The sequence below is a fragment of the Taudactylus pleione genome, unplaced genomic scaffold (assembly GCF_031769625.1).
Source record: "Taudactylus pleione unplaced genomic scaffold, aTauple2 ptg001334l, whole genome shotgun sequence".
NCBI classification, from domain to species: Eukaryota; Metazoa; Chordata; class Amphibia; order Anura; family Myobatrachidae; genus Taudactylus; species Taudactylus pleione.
Window position 1 is genome coordinate 3,687,554 of NW_028285734.1, and position 26,249 is coordinate 3,713,802.

The window sequence follows — 26,249 nt, forward strand, 5'->3', positions numbered from 1 at the left end:
GGGGCAAGGTACAGAACGGGGGCCAAAAATGTCTGCCCGCCGCGCTTCGGGCACGATGGCTCGCCACAGGTTTATATACCCCCACTATGCCCACGTGGATAGTAACACTGGCAGCGGACCGGCCCTGCCATAGCGGTCACGTGGTTGTGACGTCAGCGGTGCTTTCTTCAACATGGAGCTAGCAGCAACCCCCACCCACAATTGCCTGGTCCATGCTGGCTCACGGACAATTGTCTTCTTTTGGTGGCCTTTATGGGCACCGCACTTCCGCCCTCACCGTACGTCACTTCCAGGTACAGCTACTGAAGGGGATCTGAACACTGCATAGGTTCCCCTTCAGTGATGACCGTACGTGACGTGTGGTGAGGACGGAAGTTTCCCATTCACCTCATGCGCATGCGCAGAGCTGGATGTGAGTGTGTGACCGGGGAAACCGGGAGACGGAGCCCGACAGCCGCTGTGTGTGACAAGAGTCCCACCCGATGCCGGGCTCAGCGGCCCGCAGCCCTCTCCACCTCCCTACGTCTGCATGAGCCGGGACACCGAGCCAGCATGGACCGGGGAGCCGGGCACCTGTGGGCGGGGAACGTGCGGGATGACAAAAGCTTTGAGCATTTTAAACGGTGAGTGGCGGATTCCTGCCGCGGACGGGATGTGCCCGGGGGTGGCCTTTAATCTCTAACCCGTGTATTGTGCTCCGAACCCCTCATACACCCTGTTACTGTGCCCGGGACAATCTCATGCCCCCTGATACTGTGCCTGGGACCCCCTCATACTCCCTGATCATGTGCCTGGGACCCCCTCATACTCCCTGATCATGTGCCTGGGACCCCCTCATACTCCCTGATACTGGGACCCCCTCATACCCCCTGGTACTGTGCCCGGGACCACCTCATACTCCCTGATACTGTGCCTGGGACCCCCTCATACCCCCTGATACTGTGCCTGGGACCCCCTCATACCCCCTGATACTGTGCCTGGGACCCCCTCATACCCCCTGATACTGTGCCTGGGACCCCCTCATACCCCCTGATACTGTGCCTGGGACTCCCTGATACTGTGCCTGGGACCCCCTCATACTCCCTGATACTGTGCCTGGGACCCCCTCATACTCCCTGATACTGTGCCTGGGACCCCCCCTCATACTCCCTGATACTGTGCCTGGGACCCCCCCTCATACTCCCTGATACTGTGCCTGGGACCCCCCCTCATACTCCCTGATACTGTGCCTGGGACCCCCCCTCATACTCCCTGATACTGTGCCTGGGACCCCCCCTCATACTCCCTGATACTGTGCCTGGGACCCCCCCCTCATACTCCCTGATACTGTGCCTGGGACCCCCCCTCATACTCCCTGATACTGTGCCTGGGACCCCCCCTCATACTCCCTGATACTGTGCCTGGGACCCCCCCTCATACTCCCTGATACTGTGCCTGGGACCCCCCCCCTCATACTCCCTGATGCGGTGCCCGGGACCCCCTCACACCTATTGTTATTGTGCCTGGGACTCCCTTACCCTTGCTTGGGATCCCCCTTTACTCCCACTGACATGGTGCCACCTTTGATTCCCCCCCCCTCCCCAGGACCATCTTCACTCTTTAAACCCCCGCGGACACTGTCTGGGACCCTCTTCCACCTTTAACCCCCCCTTATGCTGTGCCCGATGTGATTAAATGCACACTGAAAGCGGGCTCCGTTCAGCCACTATTGCCACAGGAGTTACACACGTGGAGGTTTTAGAGAGGAGTGAGATAAGGTTGTATTATACTGATTACCTGCTGCTTATCCCGGGGAGCACAACGTCACTGGTGGTAGATCAGTGCGCCTCCTTCACAGGTCCCCTCACAGCCCCAAGATATGAGATAATCCGGAACAATGCACCCCCCAGACCCTATGACTGGGTGTCCTCTATATCCATTGCAGTATTCGTCGGATTAGTAATGGTCAGAAAACGAGGGTTCCAGACTATAGATAGACAATAAAAAGGTCGACAATGTCTAGATAGACACCAGATGTTAGACAGTCACAAAAGGTCGACTGGGACAAAAGGTTGCCACACTAAAGGTTGACATGTCAAAAGGTCGACACAAAAATGGTTGGCGCTTGAGTTTTTGAAGCTTAATTTGAAAGTGCCCAAGCTTCTATCAGCGCATTCAGTGTAATCATTGTTCTCCTAGGGAGACGCAAGTACAAAAAACACGTTTTTTTTTAAAGTGCGGTAAAGCTTTTATGTAGAAACCTCAAAAATCACTAACATTAAAGTGTGAACTGTGAGTTTAAGTGCCGTCTGATTTTGGAAATGTACTAATACTTCTGTAATTGTAGTTTTTATTATCTTTGTTTATTCCAGATATGGCGGCGTTGAGAGTGTCAACTCTTTACCTAACAGAGGAGCTGATGGTGGCGTGGCAGCATTTGCGGATAATAGATTTACACAGAAGGACCATACCACTTTAAAAAAAATGGGGGACCTAGACCATCGGATGCCTTACAGCACGCTGGGTGCACCCTGGACTCCTGCCCCTGTTTCTGATCAGATCAATCCTAGTAGAGGGTTTTCTGAGTTCAGAGGAGTCGGTGGGGGGCCAACTTGCGGTCCCCCACAGTCATTTAATTCATGGGAACATCTTTATAAGCAGATACTGGATGGGTAAGTTGTAAGGTTTATCAAGGCAGATATTTTGTATTTTATCTGGTGAGAAAAAAAAAAACTTTTACGTCCCCTCCGATGGACTTTGGGAAATCTCTGTGTTTCCTCTTGGGTTTGGAAACTAGTGATTCCTGTGACCGGGATCTTACTGATCCGTAAGAACTTTGCCAGAATTCCGACGCCGGCATCCCAACCACCGGGATGCCGAAGGTAAGTAGCCGGGTGGGGGGGAGGGTTAGGGTCAGGCACTAAGAGTGGTAGGGTTAAGTTTAGGGTGTGGAGAGGGGGAGGTTAGATTTAAGCACTGGGAGGGAGGGTTAGGGAAGGGAGAGGGGTATGGTTAGCATACTGACCACCAAGTGTCGGTATGTTAACCCTGTCGGGATCCAGGCGTCGGTATTCTGACCGCCTGGATCCCATCTGTCAGTATTACATACCGTTTCTGTATCGGAGATATAGAACTGTTTTAGAATTCTGTTTCTGACTAACATGCACTCAAGGCATCTCACATTCTGGTAAAAGTTTACATGGATCTCAGCGTAAATATTTGAAGACCATATTACAGAGGTTTCCAAACGCTGTCCTCAAGGCACCCCAACAGTTCAGGTTTTAGAGATATCCATGGTTGAGCGCAGGAGGTTAAATTAAATTCGCTGAGGTACTAATTAAGTACCAGATGACATTGCCTGCACCAAGTGGCCACAGATTGTTTTTGATCCCAGTGGTTTTTGGGGAATTGGAGATTCCCTCTTACCGTCAGTAACCGCCTGTTACTGACTCTGCCCACTGCACCGTGGGTGTGGAACCTCATTACCACCACCAAGCTCCTTCACAGGCACCTGGAGCCACTTCCCCCAGGCTCCTACGTCAGCACCTGGAGCCACTTCCCCCAGGCTCCTACGTCAGCACCTGGAGCCACTTCCCCCAGGCTCCTACGTCAGCACCTGGAGCCACTTCCCCCCAGGCTCCTACGTCAGCACCTGGAGCCACTTCTCCCAGGCTCCCTTCGTCAGCACCTGGAGCTACTTCTCCCAGGCTCCCTTCGTCAGCACCTGGAGCCACTTCCCCCCAGGCTCCCTTCGTCAGCACCTGGAGCCACTTCCCCCCAGGCTCCTACGTCAGCACCTGGAGCCACTTCCCCCAGGCTCCTACGTCAGCACCTGGAGCCATTTCCCCCAGGCTCCCTTCGTCAGCACCTGGAGCCACTTCTCCCAGGCTCCCTTCGTCAGCACCTGGAGCCACTTCTCCCAGGCTCCCTTCGTCAGCACCTGGAGCCACTTCCCCCAGGCTCCCTTCGTCAGCACCTGGAGCCACTTCCCCCAGGCTCCCTTCGTCAGCACCTGGAGCCACTTCCCCCAGGCTGCCTTCGTCAGCACCTGGAGCCACTTCCCCCAGGCTGCCTTCGTCAGCACCTGGAGCCACTTCTCCCAGGCTCCCTTCGTCAGCACCTGGAGCCACTTCTCCCAGGCTCCCTTCGTCAGCACCTGGAGCCACTTCTCCCAGGCTCCCTTCGTCAGCACCTGGAGCCACTTCTCCCAGGCTCCCTTCGTCAGCACCTGGAGCCACTTCTCCCAGGCTCCCTTCGTCAGCACCTGGAGCCACTTCTCCCAGGCTCCCTTCGTCAGCACCTGGAACCTCCTCTGCTGTGTATAAGTAGACAAGCTGCGACCACAACTCCTGATTGGTGTCGCTGATACCTAGTGATCCCTCACAATGGAACAGTCTCTGGACGGTAGCTGGCAGAGGGCTTGAGCTTTGAGACATTGGGCTGAATCCAGAACAGCCAGGAACTGGAATAGTGTTGTCGCAGGAGACAGATGAAGTTGTTGTAAAGGCAAGATGTTTATTGCTCAGAAGTCTTCAAAAAGGCACTTTCCCTTTGCATGTGCTTATGGAGTACATCATACAGATGTTACAGCAGTTCAATGCTTTCCACAAAGATCACTGTGCTCAGTGCTGGGCTTTGTTAGCCCACCCCTGCAGTGCTGGGTCGCCGGGTGCCAAACTCTCATCCCTGCTGTCTGGGATGTGCTGGGGCTCGCTGCACCAATGGCTAACAGCGTTGGAGCGCTCACTGGCAGCCGGCTTTCCTGGTCCACCCAGCGGGCAGCTCTATGCACACTTCCCCCGGTGCAACACATCCTGAGCGCAGCAGCCACAGGATTCAGTTTGGCTGCGAGCGCTCCGTACTGCCCCCTCTCTCTGCCGGGGTTTCATGGAGCAGACTCTCTCTGTCCCCCCAGCGTGTGACCTGCAGTGCCGCACTGTAGAGGTGGGGTACTGGATCGCCGTCAGAATGTGACCACTTCTTGCCCTGTGGCTCCAGAACTAAGCCCCGGCTACAGCGACTCATTCACCTAGTACCCCGGTGCACTGCACTGGGGGTTTCCACCCACTATTGACGCAGGCGCCGTAGAGGGTCCAGGCTACGGCACAACAAAACAATGAAATACATTGTAAAACACTTGGCGCCTAGCGCCGGTAACGTTTCATATATGGTACAGCAACACGGGGGATAAAGCCTTCCATTCCTTGGCTTTCATTAACCAATGGGGGTTGGTGGTGGGAGTCTGCATCGGGACTTGGACCCGGGCCACCAGTAAGCCATGTCCCAATGATTTGATTCCTGGTCCCGCAGTTTTTTGGGGTTACCAGGAGTTCCTCCAGGCTCTTCCTGACGAGACAGTCCCTCCGCATTGCTGTCAGCCTTGCCTTGCTTATGGATAATGTGAAAGTCATGAATCTGAAGTGCAAGGCTGCACTTGCAACGGTCTGCCATTTTTCCCCGTGTTTGTTGTAACCTCTTTAAAGGGTTGTGAGCCTCACAAGCTGACACAGTATTATCTTGGCGCCAGATAAGTACAATAAATCCAGTGGTAAATCTATAAAAACAGATGCAGGTGCAGCACACCTCCTGAGAGAGAGTATGCCTAATCTCTCACCATAGGGCAAACATGAAAGGAAGTATCCTGGTGGCACTGCTTAGACTTAGAAGTTGTTTCCAAATATGAGTATAGTCCCAAATGTAGATAATGATGTAATTTCTCAGCGTAGCAATCTTTATCTCTCAGGATTTCATCCCAGGATTCATATATTTAAACAATAAAAAATAAAGTACAATATGTTAAAAAAAACATTCTACGTCACAATATCCAAAAAACTACCAGGATAGTCCATATAAAGATTTACCGAAGGTGTGCTGCTTTGATATAATGAAAAACTTCATACCTCTATCTGTGTGTATAAGGGTGTATGTGGAATGATTCTTACTTGTATGCTTACATCAGTAAAGCATATTGGAGATCCATAAAGGTATCTTTTGCATAGAATCCGTTAGTCTTCCCCCATAAAGACCTGAGAAACTCAGTGTGGATATAAATCACTATTTTAATGACCCTTTACACACACTTAAAAAGTTGGATAATTTATCCGTACCAGATGGAAAGGGTAAAAGCCGATTCAGTATACACCACAAGTAGCATGGAACCCGGGTGCTCAGTGGGTATATAGAACTGGCTCTGAGGTAAGATAAACTATCCACTGTCACGACTTCTAAACGCGTTTTGACGCTCCCCGGCGTCTTTTATCAAGACGAGTGACTAAAAAACATTTATGCCTTCTGAGGAAACCCTGATTTCTTTTGCCCGGAGAAACGCGTCAAGGAACATCCTGTATTACACTCTCCTGATTGCCTGTGCACGAGATCATTGAATATCCACACCTCTCCCTGGCAGGGAGCCCGCTGTGATAGTCATCCGGCTCGCAGTTTGGCCAGCCAGGCCAACAGCTGTCCACACAGTCGGGCACGGAGATAGATCATCCAGCGGTCATATACCCAGCACTCGCGCTCCCGCTGACGAGTGGTGGAGCACCAGGCGTCTTATAGACCTCATCACATCTACTTCACATGCGGGACCCTGGAGATCGGGGATTGAGACGGTAAATATTAATCCACACGCAGATCCTATACTCCCGCTATTGGGCGGTAGAGTACTATACCCCACAGTTAGTCGGGGTCAGCGTGCACTTATTAAGACATTGTGCTTCACCTATCGGCTACCCACAGTGGTTACATAATAACCTTTGTAGCCAATCTAACAATCATCCTGCCACAAAAAGGATACAATTGCTGTTTTTTTTTCTATCTAAATACAGCAGGACATTTCTTTGTGTGGATCATCTGTTCATTATACAGATATCAAAATATATTTTTTTTATCTTCCAGTGCACAGGAAGGGACTTTTTTGTTTTAGAGCTGAAACATTCACATTGTTTTTATATTGACTGTTATTAATTATTTATACTTATGCATCATTGTGTTTTTTTCTTCATAAACCAGTGCTCCTACTACACCTTTTCCATTTTTTCTATAGCAGGTAGCAGATCCTGCTTTTTTTGGAGCTGCCAGTTTTGAAGATTTGTTTTGACTGGTTAAGAGGCGCACCTCATTTTTATCCTTTTGTATTAATAACACTTGCTATTAAAATTGAGCACAGAAGTCTGAGATAAAGCGCCTGTAGTACCTTGCAATCTCTAAGAAGGCCAGGACCTGTCTCTGTGTTGTGGGCCAGGGCCAGTTTCGGATTGTATCTATTTTCAGGATTGACCTGAACTCCCCACACATGGTGCCCTAGATACTGTACATTTTACATTCCCTTTTGGGACTTGTCTGCCTAATGGTCAGACCTGCCCTCTGAATCCTTTCTAACACCAGCCCCACATGCCTCAGGTGATCTTCCCAAATTCGCAGTTGAAGATTGTGATGTCATCCAAGCCGGGCCTCCACAAAATCTGTGTACCCCTTCAGCATGTCATTGACAATGCTCTGGTAGGTGGCTGGCGCATTCATCATCCCAAATGGTATGGTCTGGAACTCGAACAAGCCAAATGAGCTGATAAAGGTAGATCGTGCCTCTACTTTCTGGAGTGGGAACAGTCTTTTTGGGCTCACTTCCTGGGTTAGACAAGCAAGCCAGGCTCCAGCACTCGGTATAGGGGTATGAGTTTGGGGGGTGGGGACAGTTCATCCTCAGATTACTTATTTTCCCACAGCTGTAGCACTTCTTGTCCAGTCAGGACTCCGGTGGTCTCTGATTGCTGGTTACTGGCTAAAAGCATCTGGGTTGGAAGATGCTTGCTTTGGGTGGCGATGAGCTGAAGAGGGGTATCCCCCCTGGTTGTACAGTCTTTTGTGGTTGGCTGCTGGTCATACTTGTCGGCTGGCATGGGCCGCCAGCTTTAAGCTGGGTGGTTCCCCGTCCACCTACTCCTTCACCTCAGGGGCGCACCTGCGATAGAACGGTTGTCGGCGCATCAGGGCAACCCACTTCACCACATACTGCCTAAGCTGGGTGACTAACTGCTCATGGGTTCTGGTAGGGTTCTTGGGCAAGTCCTGGAACTTTTTCCTGTAGGACTCAGGATTGATGAAATATTTCTGAAGGAGGTCCCTTACGACTTCGCCGTAGTCACCACAGTCCTCAATGGCCACTCAATAGGACCTCCAGTGCCCCTCCATGCAGCGTGGGTACTAGGTGTCTGCCCCACTCCTGCTTACGCAAATCTTGAAGTTTGCAAGTCCTTTCAAATACTTGTAAATGTCCATCAGTGTCCCCATAACTGTCTGCAAATTTCTCAAACTTTATGCCTTGGAATTTGGGTACAGCACTCAGCAACGGTTTTTCGGGGTACCACGGCTGGGAGTGTCCGCTCACCATTCCACATCCGGATGATGAGCATGCTTTCCTGTTTTGTTGCCCTTTCTCCCAATTCTGAAAGCCGATCCGCTAGTGTATCCGTTCCGCCATTCCTGGCCACGTTGGGATACCTGCCCTTCTGTGGAAGTTTGGGAAACAAACATAACTGCAGTGAGAGGGTGTGGGGGTTTATAGCTCTCACTAGGTTCCTAAGTGTGTTCACCATTAGGTCGTCCTCGTGGATGCTGTCGCCATCAGCGCTTCCCACCTTATGAGCGCCTCCCTCATGTCACTTCGGGTAACTTTGTAAGGGACTTTAATGCCCTTTCCATGGCACGCCATTTCAAGATAACCGTTGTACGTTACGCTGTAGTCGGCCATCCTGTGCGTTCTCCTGAACTGCACTTCTCTCCTAAGTAAGTAACTCTGCTTTTCCAATCTGGTGACAGAAAAGCCACCTGGGAGTATCCCACCACTATGCCACCAATATCTGTGACCGGATGACCTTGTCTGCGCCAAGTGGCCACAGATTGTTTTTGATCCCACTGATCTTGGGGTATTAGGGATTCCCTTGTATGGTCTGTAACTGCCTGTTAGTGACTCCGCACACTGCGCCGTGGGCGTGTAACCTCGCTGCCTCCACCAAGTTCCTTCTTCGGCACTTGGAACTGCTTATTTTCATACAGGCTTTTACACTGGCACCAGAAACCACTAAGTCGGTACCTGGAACCGCCTATGCTGCGTACGCGTAGACAAGCTGCGACCACAACTCCTGATTGATGTCGGCTGATGCCTACCGATCCCTCACAATAGACCAGCTCTGGGACTAAGTCCCGGATGCGGCGACTCATTCCCCTAGTACCAGTTACCACCCACTGATGATGGCCTCGGGCCGCAGCATTACAAAACTATAAAATACATTGTTAAACACTTGGCACCTAGTGCCGGCAACATCTCAAATATGGTGCCACAGCACGGGGTCTAAGCTTTCTGTGCCGCAGGCGCCATTAACCACATTGGGGGAGGGGGGGGTGGAAGCCGGCACCAGGACCTGGACTGTTAAGGTGCCTTGAGGACCGAGTTTGGGAACCTCTGCCGTAAGACCCTTAAACAAGATAGATGCCCATTGTTCTATTCAACATTCATGTTACTTGACGAACTTGCTCTATGTCGGGGCCGATGCTCCTGAGGAAAATACCTGGAATGGTGCACTAATAGGCTGAACCTTTATATTGTGCATTTGTTAATCCTTGCGATGGCCATATAATATAATCCTGTGAAATAAAGTAGATCGATGACTGTATGGATTATAGTGTATGCAAATGAAAAATAATCTGGCAAACGCTCAATGAAGGATTTTTATTTTCAAGCATGTTTGATCTGCAAACTCTGTCATTCAGCATATATCCTCTTATCTTACCGTACTGTAAAATAGTGAATATATTTTGGAAATGTTGTAATGCTTCAGTAATCTTAGTTTTTATTATCTTTTGTTTTTTCCAGATATGGCGGCGTTGAGAGTGTCAACTCTTTACCTAACAGAGGAGCTGATGGTGGCGTGGCACCATTTGCGAATAATAGATCTACACAGAAGGACAATGCCCCAGTCAAAATAATGGGGGCCCTAGACCATCGGATGCATTACAGCACGCTGGGTGCACCTTCGACTCCTGCCCCTGTTTCTGATATGATCAATCCTAGTAGAGGGTTTTCTGAGTTCAGAGGAGTCGGTGAGGGGTCAACTCATGGTCCCCCACAGTCATTTAATTCATGGGAACATCGTTATAAGCAGATACTGGAACGGTAAGTTGTAAGGTTTATCAAGGCAGATATTTTGTATTTTATATGGTGAGAATAAACAAAACTCTTAAATTCCCCTTGATAGATGTAACACTTTGGGAAATCTCAGTGCTTCCTCTTGGGTTTGGAAACTAGTTATTTCTGTGACCGGGATCTTACTGATCCGTAAGAACTTTACAATGGTCAGATAAATAGTTTTGCTTGCAGGCCAAACCTCCTCACCACTACCCCGGGAAGGAATGTCTGGACGAATCTGGCCACCTCCCCCCCATATGCATATTGGCTGCCATGCTCTACCCACCCCCTCTAATCCGTTCTCTCTCTGTGGGATATTCTCTCTCTGTAATGCCAGTGTTCTCCCCAGGCTGTTTTTTTGCAGACGCACCACACGGAAAGAAACAGCTACCGCCTGGCACTCCACACCTCCCCCCCCCCCCGCTCTAATACGCTGACTCCCTCTTGCCTGGTCACCCTTAATGTGAGCAGCAGGACCAAGCAGATGTGCAGAGGCAGATCAGGATATATCAAAGCAACTACAGTTGCTACAGCAGAAATAACCGGATAAATTAACATTAGAACATAGGTGCATAGGAGATGAATCCAAATAAGATAATCCTATATTCAGGAAAAGTCAGACTAAAAGTATAGGAACACGTTGCATAAATAACCTAAAGGGAGGGAAATAGTACTATAGATGCCTTTAAAGCCCCATCTTGAGGAATTTCACGGATAGGAAGGTTCTCAATAAGCTTTGGAGGAGACTGTCCGGCATCCGAAAGACCCTGCAGACCAACATCAGGGAAGCAGGACCAGTAGATGGGACAGAATGTGCAGGAACTACAACTTCATCTGTAGTGGATTCATGAAGATGAAGAACAACTGTAGCATTATATTCCCCCTGCTTTCGAATATTGGGCTTGACCAGAGAAAAGGACATTGCGGCAACCGATACTTGGACCCTAGGCAAATCACGATGCAAAAGGGCCAGAGCAGATGACATCATCACCAGGTTTTCTGTGACTCGTTCTTCACTATGATGCACAGGATTGAGCTCTTGCTGCAGGGTCACCTCTGTTGAAGTACCCGATCCCTCTGACAACGGGAACAGTCAACAATGATGATTCGGTGAAACCCAGGGTGTCCTCCTCTGTCGGGGCCTGTCTAGGTAAGCGGCTGGTATATCCTCCCAATTCAACATCAGCAGCAGTGTGCCCCATAAAGTCAACGGTAAGATACCAGGATAAGGGTGATGGTAGGAACGTATTAGGGACAAAATCATCTGCACCTTCTCCAGCTCATCAGACAGCCTATTTCCACAGGATGTGATAGCCTCCAGGACCTGCTGCAGGGTGACCTCAGGTGGAGCAGTCAGCCAAGAGGCACTGCTGTTTAATAGGTTGAGGAGAGGGGAAAAGGGATGTGGGGAGGGATATGAGAAAAGGGGGGCTATGCGCCACACAGAGATGGTTTTTAATGTTCACTCAGTCTAGCACCCATGAGCAGTTTACTTTGCCCAGTGTGGTCCGTGGGGATATTTACAAAAATGACATTACCAGGGAGGTACGAGGGAGGAGTCCTGGCCAGAACTACCAGCGCAACAGGAGTCGCTCGCCCCATTCATTCCAGTCTAGGAACCAGTACAGGCCTGCCAGATCTCCCAGTGGCAGGGGGTCCAAGCGTAGATTATCCAATGACTCTATCAACAACAGCAGTAGTATAAATAGAGACAGGTATTCTCCCCAGGCTGTTTTCTGCGGGCGCATCGCCCGGCAGAAACGGCCTACCGCCCGGCACTTTCCCCCGCCAACCCCCGCTGTGGAACGCTGGCCTCTGAAGTGACCGGAGGCTAAAGAAGCCTCTGATAGCTTCAGAGGCAAGCGTTCCCAGTGATGCACTGCGCGGGTGACGTCATGACTTCACCCGCGACGTGAGGAGCCTGCCCCGCGCGCCTGCTGGATCTACTTGGATCCAGTCAGAGCGAGGCACCAGGAGCGTGAGCAGCGAGCAAGTAAAGGTAAGTTCTGCCCCGTGGTGCTGCCCTCCCCTGTGACACTGCTGCCTGTGTTCTGGGCTGAGCTTGCCTGACTGTGTGTCTTTTCCAGAGGGCTCCCAGCTGCTCTGATCACATTCAGCCGGGCTGGAAGTCTCCCGCTCACCGCCATTTTCTGTTCCCCTCCTCTGGTTCCGCTGCTGTCATTTGCTGGGCTTATTCCTGAGAGGCTAGGCTTAGTGGTGCCCCTGGCGACTTGGTTTACTGGCCCCTGCTGATGTCTCCTATGCATCTCACTGCCTCTGGGACCTTTAGACACTGCATAAGGGGCACTAAGCATGGGGGCACTGCATAAGGGACCAGTCTGGGGGCACTACATAGGGGCACTACTTAAGCCTGGTGGCACTGCATGAGGGCAAAGCAAAACTACTGGGGGCAATGCATAAAGGGGAAAACTACAGGGGGCACTGTATAATGGGCACTTCTGACTGCGAGCCAGTGGGGGAGCAGCCTGAGACCTGTTGGGCTGGAATGGTAAGGGAGCTACCCCTTTTCCTGGTACGTGCAGAATTGCGAAGGCCCCCACCCGGCTACTTTTTGATGCCACTCGCTGGAAAAAAATTCTGGGGAGAACACTGTGCATGATATAGGCAGTGTGAGGTATCTATATATTCTATTTTGGTTTTTTTTTACTGTGTGACTTGAACGTAAAAATAGGGTTGTGGTATCAAAATAAAGGTCTTACCATGTAGATGTGCCAGTCGAAGAGAAAAATGAGTGGGGCAATGGTTTGAGCGTGGTGGAGCGGCAAAGTTCCCATGTAATAATGTGTGTTATAATGACAGCATTCCCACTAACATGATTGGATGCACTAGATCACATGACTGCATTATTACTCGACGGCCGCACAATTCCCAGCGTAACCGCTCACTTGCACTACTGTCACATGACCATCTGTAAACAAATCCAACTGTATACAACAGCATCACGTATACAGACACTACTCACTGGAAAGTAGCGCACCCCTGCCTCACTGACGGCGGCACACCCCTGCCTCCCTGACGGTGGCACACCCCTTACTGGAAGGCAGGAGCTATCAATGGGTCGCAATTATATGTCTCAGACGAGAGAGAATGAAGAGTACTCGCAAACGTGAGTCTCATTCCAACAACATTTACAACCAAATCAAGAGGCGCAGACTATATCCTATATAACCCCACCTCCGATATAACCCCTCCCTTACCACCGTAAGCTCAGTCTTGTTTTTAGTGCTTTTGGAGTAAGGCACGAGCTAGACAGGTCCTAGCTTTTAGTTAGGTTTTATTTCTTTGCTTTGAAAATGATGTTTTGAATTAGGGTGCTTAGGTCCTGGAGACGGGTGACAAGCACCAACAGTGTGGGAGATATATAGATTAGAGGTTTTGTGAGAACCTCTATCCCACTCTAAAGACTGCCCCTGAGAGAGTCCCCAAACGCCCATGTCCCTGGGTCTCTCTCCAATCCAGACACATCCGAGGGGGCCGCATGCAAAATGGTAAGCTTATTACTAAGTGTTTAAAGCTTGTTGCCATTATACTGCTTTTGAGCAGATTTGGGCAGGGTTTGGAATTGCTCACAGATCCTGTAGAGCCGGCTTGTCTCACGTCTCCTTGGGGCTGTCAGCACAAAATGCTGCTTCAATCCTCACAGTAAGTACCGACGGCTGTGCGGAAGTTCTGCTTCTATCAGGCTCCGGAGAGGGTTACAGAAGCAGCAACATGCTGCTGCTTTATGAGAGAGAGGGGCTTTGCTGGTTCCAGGACGCCGCTGACATGTGCAGGCGCACAGCGGTGACTTCATCGGTTGCGGCCACAATTAGCTGGAGGCTTACACAGGTGGCAGGAGAGAGCGTCGTGCGGCGGGTGATGTCATCGGGAACAGCAGGCGCTGGGAGAAGTTGTCAGTAAAACACCGCCGCACGTGTAGTCGTGCAGCGGTGACATTATCAAGTTCCTGTTTATATTTGTACAAAATGTGAGAAAAAAATGCCAAAAGGTACGGACCAAGGGTCGCTCTGTGCTGGTTGCTCACAGGAGGTTTCATTATCAGGATGTTCGGCTGAACAGTCGGTGATTCCTGTTTGGGCTAGAACTACGGTGGATTGCATAGGCGAACTACGTCACTTTCAGGAAAATGATATGATCACCTGTGCTCAAGCTCCTCTTTTGGCTGATCCCTCAGTGGAGCCCAGAATATGGGACGATGTCTCGCTCAGTTGGAGAAGTCTTTAAATAAAATGGCACCGTCTGCAGCGACCACTGCCGTTAAAAAGCGATGACTTTCCTCACTAGTTTTTCCGGGAGAAGAGGCTTCTGCTTCTTCACAGGAGGAGGGGGAATTGGATTATGACTGGGAGGGTGGCTCCCCAGTCAGTCAGGAGTTTCTATGCTGATAGAGGCTGTCAGGGAAACTCTGCAGTTACAGGGGGTTGGGTATGAAATCCCGGTTGTCTGGATGCCGCTGTTCAGAATACCGACAGCGGCATCCCGGCAACCAGAATCCTGACACTCATAAGAGCGGCTGGTATTTTCCCAACCCCTACCCTAACCCTCCCTCCCCGTTGCCTAAACCTAACTCGCACCCTAAACTTAACACCCCCTCCCCGGTGCCTAAATCTAACCTCCCCCACTTGTGTCTGAACCTAACCTCCCCCTCCCTGCACCCTAATCCTAACACTCCCTACCCGGTGCCTAACCCCGCTACCTATCACTAACCTCCCCATAACACCCCGATACTTACCTTTGGGATGCCGACTTGTCGGGTTACTGGTGCTGGGATCCCGACCTGTCAGGATTTCGGCGCCGGTATCTAGACCATGGGCATCCTGCACGCTGGGATGCCGACTACATCCCGTTACAGGAGGCAGCTATGCCAGAGACTAGTGCATTTTCTTTTTTTGAACATAAGAAACATGTTTTGGTTTTTCCAGAATTTTTTCATGCCTGGTTAAAACCTGATTCAAGACTCCGTATTCCAAAAAAATATAAGGGTCTTTATCCTTTTTCAGAAGAGGATGCCAAACAATGGAAGTTTCACCTATGGTGGATGCTTCTATTGCTAGGTTGGTTAGGAATACTATCCTAATCCTATCCCCACTACTTAGTCTGTAACTCTTAAAGATCCTATGGATAGAAAGAATGAGGCTGTTCTTAAATCTTTATTCAGCTTGTCAGGAGTATTGCTGCTGCCAATTCTGGCCAGCGCTTGGGTGGTAAAGGCTATTGGTCCTTGGATAAATCAAATGATTACTGGTTTTCAATCAGGGGAGGAATCTGAAACTAAATCCTTAGCTGATCAGATTTCAGAAGCTCTAACCTATATACAGTAGGTGACGCCTATATACAGTAGGTGACGCTTTGTTAGATACTATTCAGATAGTCTCATCTTTAGATGTTTCTGCCAGGCGTTCGCGATGGCTTAAAATATGGAAGGCAGACATAATATCAAAACCTGCTTTAAAGACTTTGCCTTTTGAAGGTGGTTCTTTGTTTGGGCCAGAATTGACCAAAATTATTTCTCAGGTTACAGGAGGAAAAAGTCCTTTCCTGCCTGTAAACACACCTAAAACAAAGACTCCTAGGTTTCGTTCATTTCGGCATGAAGGCAGAGGAGGCTTTCAGGCCTTCTGTAGTGCGAAGCCAGCAGGTAGATCCAAATGACTATCACGGGACTGAGTCCCGTCCTCTGGTGGGAGGTCGCTTACTCAGGCTCTGGGAATATTGGATCCTTTCCAATCTGGATTCTTGGGTAATTCAAATAATCACCAGGGGTTACCTTTTAGATTTGGAAGGTCCTGCTCCAAAAAGATTCTTTTCCACTCCTCCCTGTGGATGGTTGCAGAAAGGCGGCTCTTTTGCAGGCAATTTCTGTGCTCTGGAGTAATTATTCTGGTTTCAGTATTAGAGGAGGGCCTGGGGTTTTACTCCAAACTTTTCCTAGTAGACAAACCAGACAGGTCATTCCGACAAATTCTCAACTTCAGGGGGTTAAAGCCTTATCTTCACTTGAAAAAAATTCAAGATGGAGTCGATAAGGTCTGTCATTTGTTCTATGGAGGAGGAAGTTTTTCTGGCCTCCATAGATATCAAGGATGCCTACCTCCATATTCCTATATGGAGAGGTCGTCAACATTTTCTGCGGTTTGCAGTGGGGCATCAGCATTTTCAGTTTCAGGCTCTACCTTTCGGTTTGGCCACCGCCCCCAGAGTATTTACAAAGGTCATGGCACATATGATATCCATACTCAGGAGAGGGGGGATAAATGTGTTGGCCTATCTGGACAATTTGTTGCTAAGAGCTCCCTCAATAGCTCTATTTCAACAACACCTTCAGATTCCAATAGGCATGCTCCAGAGATTCGGCTGGAACATCAATTTTCCCAATTCAAATTTTATTCCGTCTCAGAAGATTGTATTTTTGGGTCTACTCTTCGACACACTGGGTCACAGAGTGTTCTTCCTCAGGCAAAGAGTCAGGATCTGCAATCCAGAACAAGGACCATTTTACAGATGTCTTATATCTCGGTTCTAAGGGCCATGTAGATGTTGGGGAAAATGGAAGCTTCCTTCGAAGCAGTTCCTTTTTCCAAATTTCACGCCTGACCTCTACAGAACCAATTGCTTCATCGATGGGTAAAACCAGACCCGCAATTAAACAAATAGTTGTTCAGATTATCACCTCAGACCTGGAGGTCTCTTCAGTGGTGGCTGCAGGATGCATATCTGAACAAGGGTTGCCAATTGACAGTAAAAGACTTGACCATAATCACCACAGATGCCAATCACTCCTAAGAAATCTCAGCGCCTGATGACCACCTGCTGATAAAATCCTCTAAGCACACCTGCAGCAGAATACTAAGAGGTGTTGCCAACCTCACAAACTAAACCAAATAACGAAAAAAAGGATTCTGCGCTGGAGTGCAAATTTAATGAAATACATTTAGTCATACTATGAATAACCACAATAAAATCAGCATAGAGGCACAACATACATGTGTATATTTCTTGAGTTCTTGTATGCAATATATCTTACTCTAGGCGAAATGTATAATATATATATATAAAAAACACATGAGGATTCACAACAGGGAAGAACAGCACACCAATTGAATGCCAAAAAATATTTATATAGAAAGCATGTCAAACACTGCTAAACACCAGGAGCCACATATTAAAGTGCAAAAACAGTGTACTCTTTGAGGCATACGGATTCCCTGTCTGTGTTGTTCTATGCACCAAAAAGATACTGGCCTGCCTCAAAAGGGGGTCCATTGCTAGATTGGTTACTTCTGCCATTAGGCAGGCATATTTTTCCTTGAATGTGACGGTTCCGGCCTCTATTTGGGCTCGCTCGACTCGTGCTGTCGGAGCCTCTTGCACTTCCACAAAATTTTACCGCTTTCATACATTCGGAGCAAGAGATGCCAGTGTTGGGTGGAAAATTCTTAGAGCGGTCGGTTCTGAAGCCCCCCCCCCCCCCCCCCTTATTTGGCTTGCTTTGGTATATCACCCAGATGTAAGGCATCCCCCAGATAGATGATAAAGGAAATCCGAATTTTACTTACCGTAAAATCTCTTACTTGGACTCCATCTGGGGGATGTCAAGGTCTTTCCCTTGTTTGGTTTTCATACTGGTTTTCTCAGTTCAGTTTTTTCCGTGGCTCTCCCCTGGCTTTGTTAAAAATTAGACTGAGCTTATGATGGTAAGGGAGGGGTTATATAGGGGATGGGAACCAAGTTCAATTAGTTAGTGTCCAACTTCACCCACCACTTTACATAACCCAGATGTAAGGCATCCCCCAGATGGACTCCAAGGAAGAGATTTTACGGTAAGTAAAAATCGGATTTTCCGCAAGTTATCACCAGTACATGGAAAGTGATGTGTAATGTCACTAGCGTATATTTTATAAATTCCTGTAATCTTCCTCCCCAAATATTAATTGAAATAATGTGATGAGTAATGAAATCCGTACACACGTGTGCACGGTTTACACTTTTGTACACAGTGTAGTAAATAATGTTACGATACGCTTTAATGACTGCATGAAATGCTCTCCTAAAAAATCCTACCTGACAGGAGACTGAACAGTGTTTCTTTCTTACTGCAGGGCTACTAAAACATTGGAGCAATCATATGAACACCATGCCTATGGACACCATGAACGTGAGACTGCTGGCTACGAAAGGACACAACACTTAGACCAGGATTGCTATAGAGACCCACGTGACCAGACCTTACAACATGGAATATATCATTCTCGCCGCAGTCCAGTACGCATTGAAGCTAGGACCCAGGAGCAGTTCACTTTGCCCAGTGGGGAACCCAGGGAGGTACGAGGAAGGCGTCCCGACTGGAGCCACCAGCCCAGCCCTGGCAGGAGCCACCAGCCCAGCCCTGGCAGGAGCCACCAGCCCAGCCCTGGCAGGAGCCACCAGCGCAGCCCTGGCAGGAGCCACCAGCGCAGCCCTGGCAGGAGCCACCAGCGCAGCCCTGGCAGGAGCCACCAGCGCAGCCCTGGCAGGAGCCACCAGCGCAGCCCTGGCAGGAGCCACCAGCGCAGCCCTGGCAGGAGCCACCAGCGCAACAGGAGTCGCTCACCCTATTCATCACAGCCTAGGAACCAGTTCTCGCAGAGGCTGGCCAGCCGAGAGTCAAGGCCTGCCAGATCGCCCAGTTTCAGGGACTCCAGGCATAGATTATTTAATGAATCTCTCAGCAACAGCAGGATGGAAGATGGTGGGTAAGTTGCCTTATCACATTTTCTTGGTTTTTGTTTCATTTAATGTCTTTTTATTTCAACTTGAGTCCCTTTCTTTGGTCCCTCCATCTGGTGCACAAGGTCAGTGCATTTTGTTCTATAAATAGGTAGCGTTAAGATGGTTTTCTTACTATACGGCTTGGCTTGGTTGATGAGGTGATATAAGTAGTTGCTCCCAGACGTGACCTGCTCCAGACAACATCATAAGAAGCTGGTTAAATCCTTTTCTTCAAGAGTCATAGGGAACACAGGGACAACGCTGGGGTATAGGTTGACATTAAAGTCTGTGCACCAGACAGGTCATCTTTTGCCACACCGACAGCCCAGGCTACTCCTTCCCTCTACCCCAGGCAGGCCTGTTAAGTTAGCAAGCCCAAGGCAAGAGCGAGGAGAAGGAACACCGGCGCACACACAAAGAAACAAACACACCTGAAGAGACGGACAGGGGAACCAGAAACCGAGGAAAACCCTGCAAGATAGGTGCATCAGGGTGGGCATCCTGTGTCCCATATGGATCTTGAAGAAAAGGATTTAACCAGGTAAGAACATAAATCTAATTTTCTTCACCTCCATAGGGAACACAGGGACAATGCTGGGACGTCTCAAAGCATTTCCCCTAAGGGAGGGGATGCTCCTGAACTGCACTGAGAACTCGCCGCCCAAGTGCCGTGTCCGCGGAGGCAAAGGTGTCAAAAGAATAGGAGAAATGTATGAGAAGAAGACCATGTCTGACACTCCGGGCCGAGGCAATAGCCAGAAGAAAGATAGTGTTCCACGCGGGCCAACGAATGTCCACCGAGTCGAAGAGCTCAAAATGAAAAGACTGAAGAGCCCGAAGCACCAAAGTCCCATAGACCCATCAGAGGATTGAACTGGGCCTGCATGTGGAGCACTCCCTGAAAGAAGGTCCGGACATCAGGAATCAAGGCATTCTGGACCTCATTCAGAACCGGTCACAAGCACAGAGCGCTCGCAACCGGGTTGATGTTTAGGCCCTGCGCACACGCAGCAGCCGCACTGCGCGTGCGCAAGCCCCTGAGCGAGAGAGAAATTCTCTCGCTCCGGAGCTCACTACAAAAGGGGCGGCTGCAAATGGTGATCGACAGCTCGACCAGTTTTGTAGGCATGGCGAGGAGGTGGTTTCACAAACGGAGGCGTTTTGTGGGCGGCCGCACTGACAGCAGTGATGTCAGTGGGGAGCTTCCTGCTCGATCAGAGCAGGAAGCTCCCTGGGGCTTGCGGTTGCCGAGACACAACCTTAGGGTCTCGTCGCAAGCCCCGATGGTCGCGATGGTCTTGACCATCGCGACAATCAACCTGGTCGGTCGCTAAAGCTGTGGGTGGTAACCTAGCAAGCGACTAGGAGGCCGCACTTTATTAGACAAGCGTCCGCCCTCATTCAGAGCGAGCGCTTGCTTCTTACGACCACCTCTGAATGAGGGCCTCTGTCTCTGTAAGAAAATCGAAAGTGCCAGAACCTGTACTTTCAAAGATGAAAGGTGAGGACCCAAATTCAGACACGCCTGTAGAAAGGTGAGAACTCGGGAAAGCCAAAAGGATCTGGGCTTAAGGCCACTGGTTGAACACCAGGAGAAGTACGTACGCCAGACCTGATTATAAATCCTACCAGAGGAGGGTTTACGTGAATTCAGCATGGTACGAATGACCAACCGTGAAAACCCTTTAGCTCTCAAGACTGATGTCTCAAGAGCCACCCCGTCAAAATGAGGCAAGCCAAAGAGGATTTCCTCCAATTGATGATCCATCCATGAGATTGAAGATCTATTGTGAGACTGAGGTGTTTCCTGAGGACATCTGGAGACTAGGCCAGGAGAAATAGATCGTCCAAGTAAGTAAAGATCCTGACACCTCTGTGCCGCAAAAGAGCTGCCGTGACTTTCATGAAGACACAAGGAACTGTTGAAAGACCAAGTAGCAATGCCCGAAATGGGTAGAGGAATCGCTGGTGATTTAGCCGGATAGGGACATATAAATAGGCATCCTGGATGTGCAAGGAGGCCATGAAATCCACTAGTTCCAGCACCAGAATGATGGAATGCAGAGACTTAATGCGAAACCTGCGGTCCCACAAATATGTTGATTGGCCGAAAGAAACAGGTACCTGAACCAAGGAGAGGTTGGCATAGAAGCCTGAGCTACTCTGAGCCAGGGGGGCTGAAACAATTACCTTGGAGGCCAGCAGAGAGTGAATGGACTCCCACAGTGCTTTTGCTTTACCTGGATCTCCTGGAAGACAAGTGGAAATAAACATTGCCAGAGGATGCTAGCAGAAGGTTAGAGTGTAGCCCTGTGAGATTACACCGCGTACCCAGGCGTCCGACATGGTCACCATCCAGCCCTTAGAGAAAAGCAGAAGCCGACCTCCCACACTGGACACCAGTGTGGGAGGCCGGCTTTTGAAGGAGAAGACCCACCCCTTCAATCGACAGGCTGGTTGGCTAGCTTAGTGGCCGGGCGTCTGGTAGGCCAGGGTTGTTTGCTTCTGGGCTTGGGGATCTTGGAGGAAGAAATCTGGAACCTAGGAAAAGACTGGCCTTTTGGCTTTTCCTTGCGGACAAAAGGAGCGAAAAGTAGATGCTCGTGTCCTAGGGGCTGTTGCAGAAGAAAGAAACAATGTTTTGGAAGCCGCCAACTCGGCTAAAATCTTGTCCAATTTCGGGCCAAAGAGAATGTCGCCAGAGTGAAGAAAAGCTTTGAGGGCCTTCTGTGGAGTCTGTGTTAGTGCGCCAGGAATAAAGCCAGAGGGCTCTCCTACACAGAGAAAGCTGAAGTTAAGATACCAGTGTCAAGGGCCACTTCATCAAGATAGGAAGTGGCCTGCTTTAAATGTACCACAAGAGATAACTGGTTTCTTTAGGTACCCAAAGTAGGGCCCTCTTTCAGGGCGTCAACCCAAGAGTCGATTGCCTTAGCCACCCAAGCAGAAGCAAGGACCGGACGTGCGATAGCACTTGCATGGGACTAAATAACCTTTGGGAATGTTTCCAACTTCCTATCCATCGGATCCTTAAGAGAAGCGATATTATAGATAGGGAGGGTAGAGCTCTTAACTAGGCTGACAATATGCACGTCATTCATCGGAGGAGGCTCCCACTTATCACGCTCCTCTGTTGCGATGCGCTTGGAGACCAGAAAGCGCCTGTTAGTAACGGCCCAAGCCTCCGCTGGAAGTTCTTTAAAGCTGTTCAGATTTATGGAATTCTACTGAAACCCGTTCTAATCCTTGAAAACTGGTGCTTTGGACCTAGGGCCGGCTCCTTTAATGGAAAGGAATAATTTAAACTTCCTAACGAAGGCCACTACATCCACCTGAGACAGGATTCTTCCTGGACAGAGGAGGTCTCACTATCTGAAGAAATGGTCTGAGGAGACTTGAGTCTGAAGCATAACCTGCCTGGGTGGCAAAGCTTTCGCGTTTGGATGGTCTGCGCCCGGAAGCACGGTCCTTAACCACCATCTGCTGGAATGAGGCGAACACCTGCGCTAAACCGTGCACTGACTGGGAAAAGGAACTCATCCATAGGGGTTTCAGCGCTAATGGCTGCAGATGAGCCTGCATAATAGAGGTTTGTTGGACCCCTATACAAGGTAGGACGGGTGCAGGTGTTGTAAGGCGATCAACCAACTGCAACAAGGAGGATGCCCAGGCCAGTTCCTGGCTGGATCAATGGATGAGACTTCACACTGAGCGCCTGTGCAGCACCGAATACAGAGACCATCCTGGACCACGTCCTGTGGGGAAAGATCAGCAGAACAAGTTCTACAAGTACGCAACAAAGGAGCCTCCACCTCCTTGGGCACTTTATTCTTGGAAGACATGGTGCAGAAATCCAATGCAATTCCCACGCACCAAGTTATAAAACAGAGGTGTGCAGTGAATGTAGGGGCTGCACAAATTAAAGCTTAGCAGAGGGGAATTCAATGAATAGACAGGTAAAATAAGTAAAAGGGCTTCGAAAGTGAGAACAAGGACATAGGCCCTCATTCAGAGCCGTACGCTCTGAGCAGAGCGCACGCTCTGAATGAGGGCCGGGCTCCATTTTCATGGAGCGTCCTCCTGGACGCTCGTATAGCTGTGGGTCACCACCCACAGGCTATACGAGTGTGCATTGTGATGGTCGCGATGGTCTTGACCATCGCGACCATCGAATTTGCGAGCCGGAGCCTGCGGTTGAGGTTTTCAACCGCAAGCTCCGGAGTGATTTTGGCTCTATCAGAGCCAAAATCACTCCCACTGACATCACTAGTGATGTCAGTGGGCCGGCTTCTGACGGGAGGCGTTCCCTTAGGAACGCCCCCGTCAGGGAGGCACGCCCCCGGCACGCCCACCAAAGGGGGCGTGCTGTCAATCAACATTGACAGCACGCCCCCTTTGATCGGACACAACGAGCGAAGGACTTTCCTTCGCTCGTCGCGTCTGGCGCATGCGCACGACGGAGCTCCCTCCGTCGTGCGCATGCTCAGTCCATAACATCGACCCACTTGCGAGCGGACAGCCGTTCGCGAGTGGGTCTGAATCAGGCCCATAGTTGCATACAATGCATAAAAATAGGCAGAAAGTGCTCAACAATCCAAACTCCAGTCGGCTGGGTGGAGCTAAACTGTATAATCTGACCTGAGCGTGAGGTATACAGGGAGACAGCCCAACCCTCCGGAGACTAACTGTAAGCAGCGTTGCGACCCGAGACCCGTTGACAGCATAGGAAGAGCCGACACTTGGAGATGATCTCATCTCCAAATGCCGGCACGACATATGATGGCTGTGATGTCAACGACACGGCAATAAGCCGGGTCGGGTTGCCGGTCTGAAAGGGGTCTCACCAGGTATGGACCCGGAGTAATACTTACGAACCTGCAAATAACTGATGTTGGCACTAACCTTACAAACTGAGTGGCTTTGGATGAGATCAGCTGACTTCCTAGAACCACAAATAACATAACAATAAGTGCATACTTACTACTGCTGGTTTTATATGGACTTTTAATTTGCAGGATCAGGTGATGGAGATTGTGAGATTATTTGCAGATGTCCATTCCAACGAGAAATCAACCATTTATTTTTTATTTGTCTTGATTTATAATAAAACGGTTTTTAGCTTGTAGTCAGCACTATTAATCTATTTCTGTTTTATGTATTTTTTGTCGAGGGTCAGCTCCTCATCATAGACGGCTGCAGCACAGTACAGCATGGTATTGTTTTAGATGTTTGAAGGTTATTGGTTCACTAGCGCATTTGTTTTATTTTATAATAAATTGATGAATATCCAAATAAATAAATGGACAGAAAATCATGGTAATGAGAGGTAGGATTATTATTATTATTATTATTAAAGGAATTGCAATTATATGTAATATTAGAGAATGACCAAATAGATATAAATAATATTCAGTATTTATAATATATATAAAATGAAATAAGTGTACTAGCGCATTTCGCCATCGGTATGTTGCTTTTTCAGTACACTACTGCTGCACACATACAATCTGGATGCATTTCATATTGTGAAACAACAGAACTACTGTTTATCTACATTTTTAATAAGAATATATTTCAAAGTACTGACCCCGTGTCCTTTTAATAGTGTCTCTGGGTGATTCCACAACTGGTTAAATCTTCACTTGTGTACCCTAGTAGTCCCACTCTGTATACTTAATGGGCCATAGAAACTGACTAAAGGTCTTGAATTAGAGTTTTTTTTTTATTTCATGTACTTTGTGAATTATAAGGGTTTGACATTTTCACAAGTCCACAATGTTTTTGGTGTAGAGAAAAAAAACCAAAACAGAAACACAGGCTAAGATGGAGCCATTCCGGAGTTTAGCAGCCCTCATTATGATGCGACTCATGGCTAGGTTTCAGGAATTTAACATTTCGGTGTCCCTGAACAAAAATGTTAAAATTGATTTTAAAAAAATAAATAAAAAAAAATCTATATAATAAGCGAGAAATAGTGTCTGCCTGTTTGTGCTTTATGGCCAGCGTTTTGGGCGTAGCTCCAGCAAATTTAGCATGGTGGGTGTAGTATTACCAGGATTAGGGTTTGAACTTTGTCAGGGTCACATAAGCCTTAAAAATGGGGACACTCTTACATTACACAGGTTCCGGGGCTGGCTCCAGTGGAAATTGGAAGTCTGCCAAAAACCTGTGTGAAAGCTGCAAAAGTATCCTTTCTTTGTCACCCATCCATAGTGACCACAGGGACTACGCTGGGGTATAGGGCAAGGCAGTGGAGTCTGGGCAACAAACAGTTAAAAGTTTTTACACTCCAGCAGCCCAGGGCTCCTCCTCCCCTATACCCCAGCCCCAGGCAGGCCATTCTTAAGTTTGGTAGTGCAGGAGCGGGCACCGTTAGAGGGCTGCCGAGGCAGCCTGCTACTTAATTCTTTTATTTTTATCTTGAGTAGGCATCGCCGGGCAACCTACAGGATGCCTGTGCTGCCGGTCCACCAACCCCCTGCGCTGGTGTGCTGGTCGGCGACCTTGGCCAGGTCCTTGCAGCACATGGAGGACCCCAGCCGGACACCGGGGGAGGCCGGGATGCCTGCACCCCCACTAGATCTCCAGGGCACTTAGGCAACGGAGGGCTTAAAGTATAAGGCGGCCATAGCCCTGGGGCTTTCTGTCAGCAGGGAGAGGTAGGCTCTCCCCATTAGCCCCTCCCCCGGCTTATGGTGTGATCCTTCATGGAGGCTTCCTGCCATCAGTTTACTCCTCCCTTGTACAGATGCTGGGCGGCCATTTCCGTAACTTCGTGCAGTTAGTCTCAGAGAGGTTGGCTCCTGTCTCCCTGTATACCTCCCCTCAGGTCAGGGTATACAGTCTAGCGCCATCCAGCTGACTGGGGTTGGTTTGTTGAGCATTATCTGCCTGTTATATCTCTCTCGCTTTGATTGAGACTGTGTGCTTCTTCTCATTTCTAAACTCTGTTCTATTTTTCTCTATATATTTCATTAGGTCACTGTGAAAGAGGTTAATTCCCCCTTGGTTAAGCCCCACTCATTGATAAATTTGTGCTGCCCCTACATTTATTGCACTGTTCCCAGGCAGGCCATTCTTAAGTCTGGTACCGCAGGAGCGGGCACCGTAAGAGGGCTGCCGAGGCAGCCGGCTACTTTATTTTTACCTTGAGTAGACAGCGCTGTTATACAACTTGGTGTGTGGAAGTTTCCTTGGAATTCAGGGCCTGATTCAGACCCGTTCGCTAGGCTGCATTAGCACATAGCCTGCCAATGTTTGCTACCTGCGCATGCATACAAGATGATGCAATGCGCGAACTAGTCCATGCGATCGGGAA

The 26,249-nt window shown here is 49.3% G+C and overlaps 1 protein-coding gene across 2 annotated transcripts in view; it reads left to right on the forward strand.

The window, feature by feature from the left end:
* The first annotated feature begins 312 nt into the window (after positions 1 to 312).
* Positions 313 to 26,249, forward strand: part of LOC148443111 (msx2-interacting protein-like) — a 103,611-nt gene continuing 77,674 nt past the window's right edge. For both annotated transcript variants that reach the window (XM_088463243.1, XM_088463244.1), the window contains exons 1-4: positions 313 to 623; positions 2,352 to 2,651; positions 9,851 to 10,150; positions 18,283 to 18,915. In XM_088463243.1, coding sequence (XP_088319369.1) covers positions 391 to 623; positions 2,352 to 2,651; positions 9,851 to 10,150; positions 18,283 to 18,915 — 1,466 coding nt within the window. In that variant the 5' untranslated portion in view covers positions 313 to 390. The remainder of the gene's footprint in view (positions 624 to 2,351; positions 2,652 to 9,850; positions 10,151 to 18,282; positions 18,916 to 26,249) is intronic.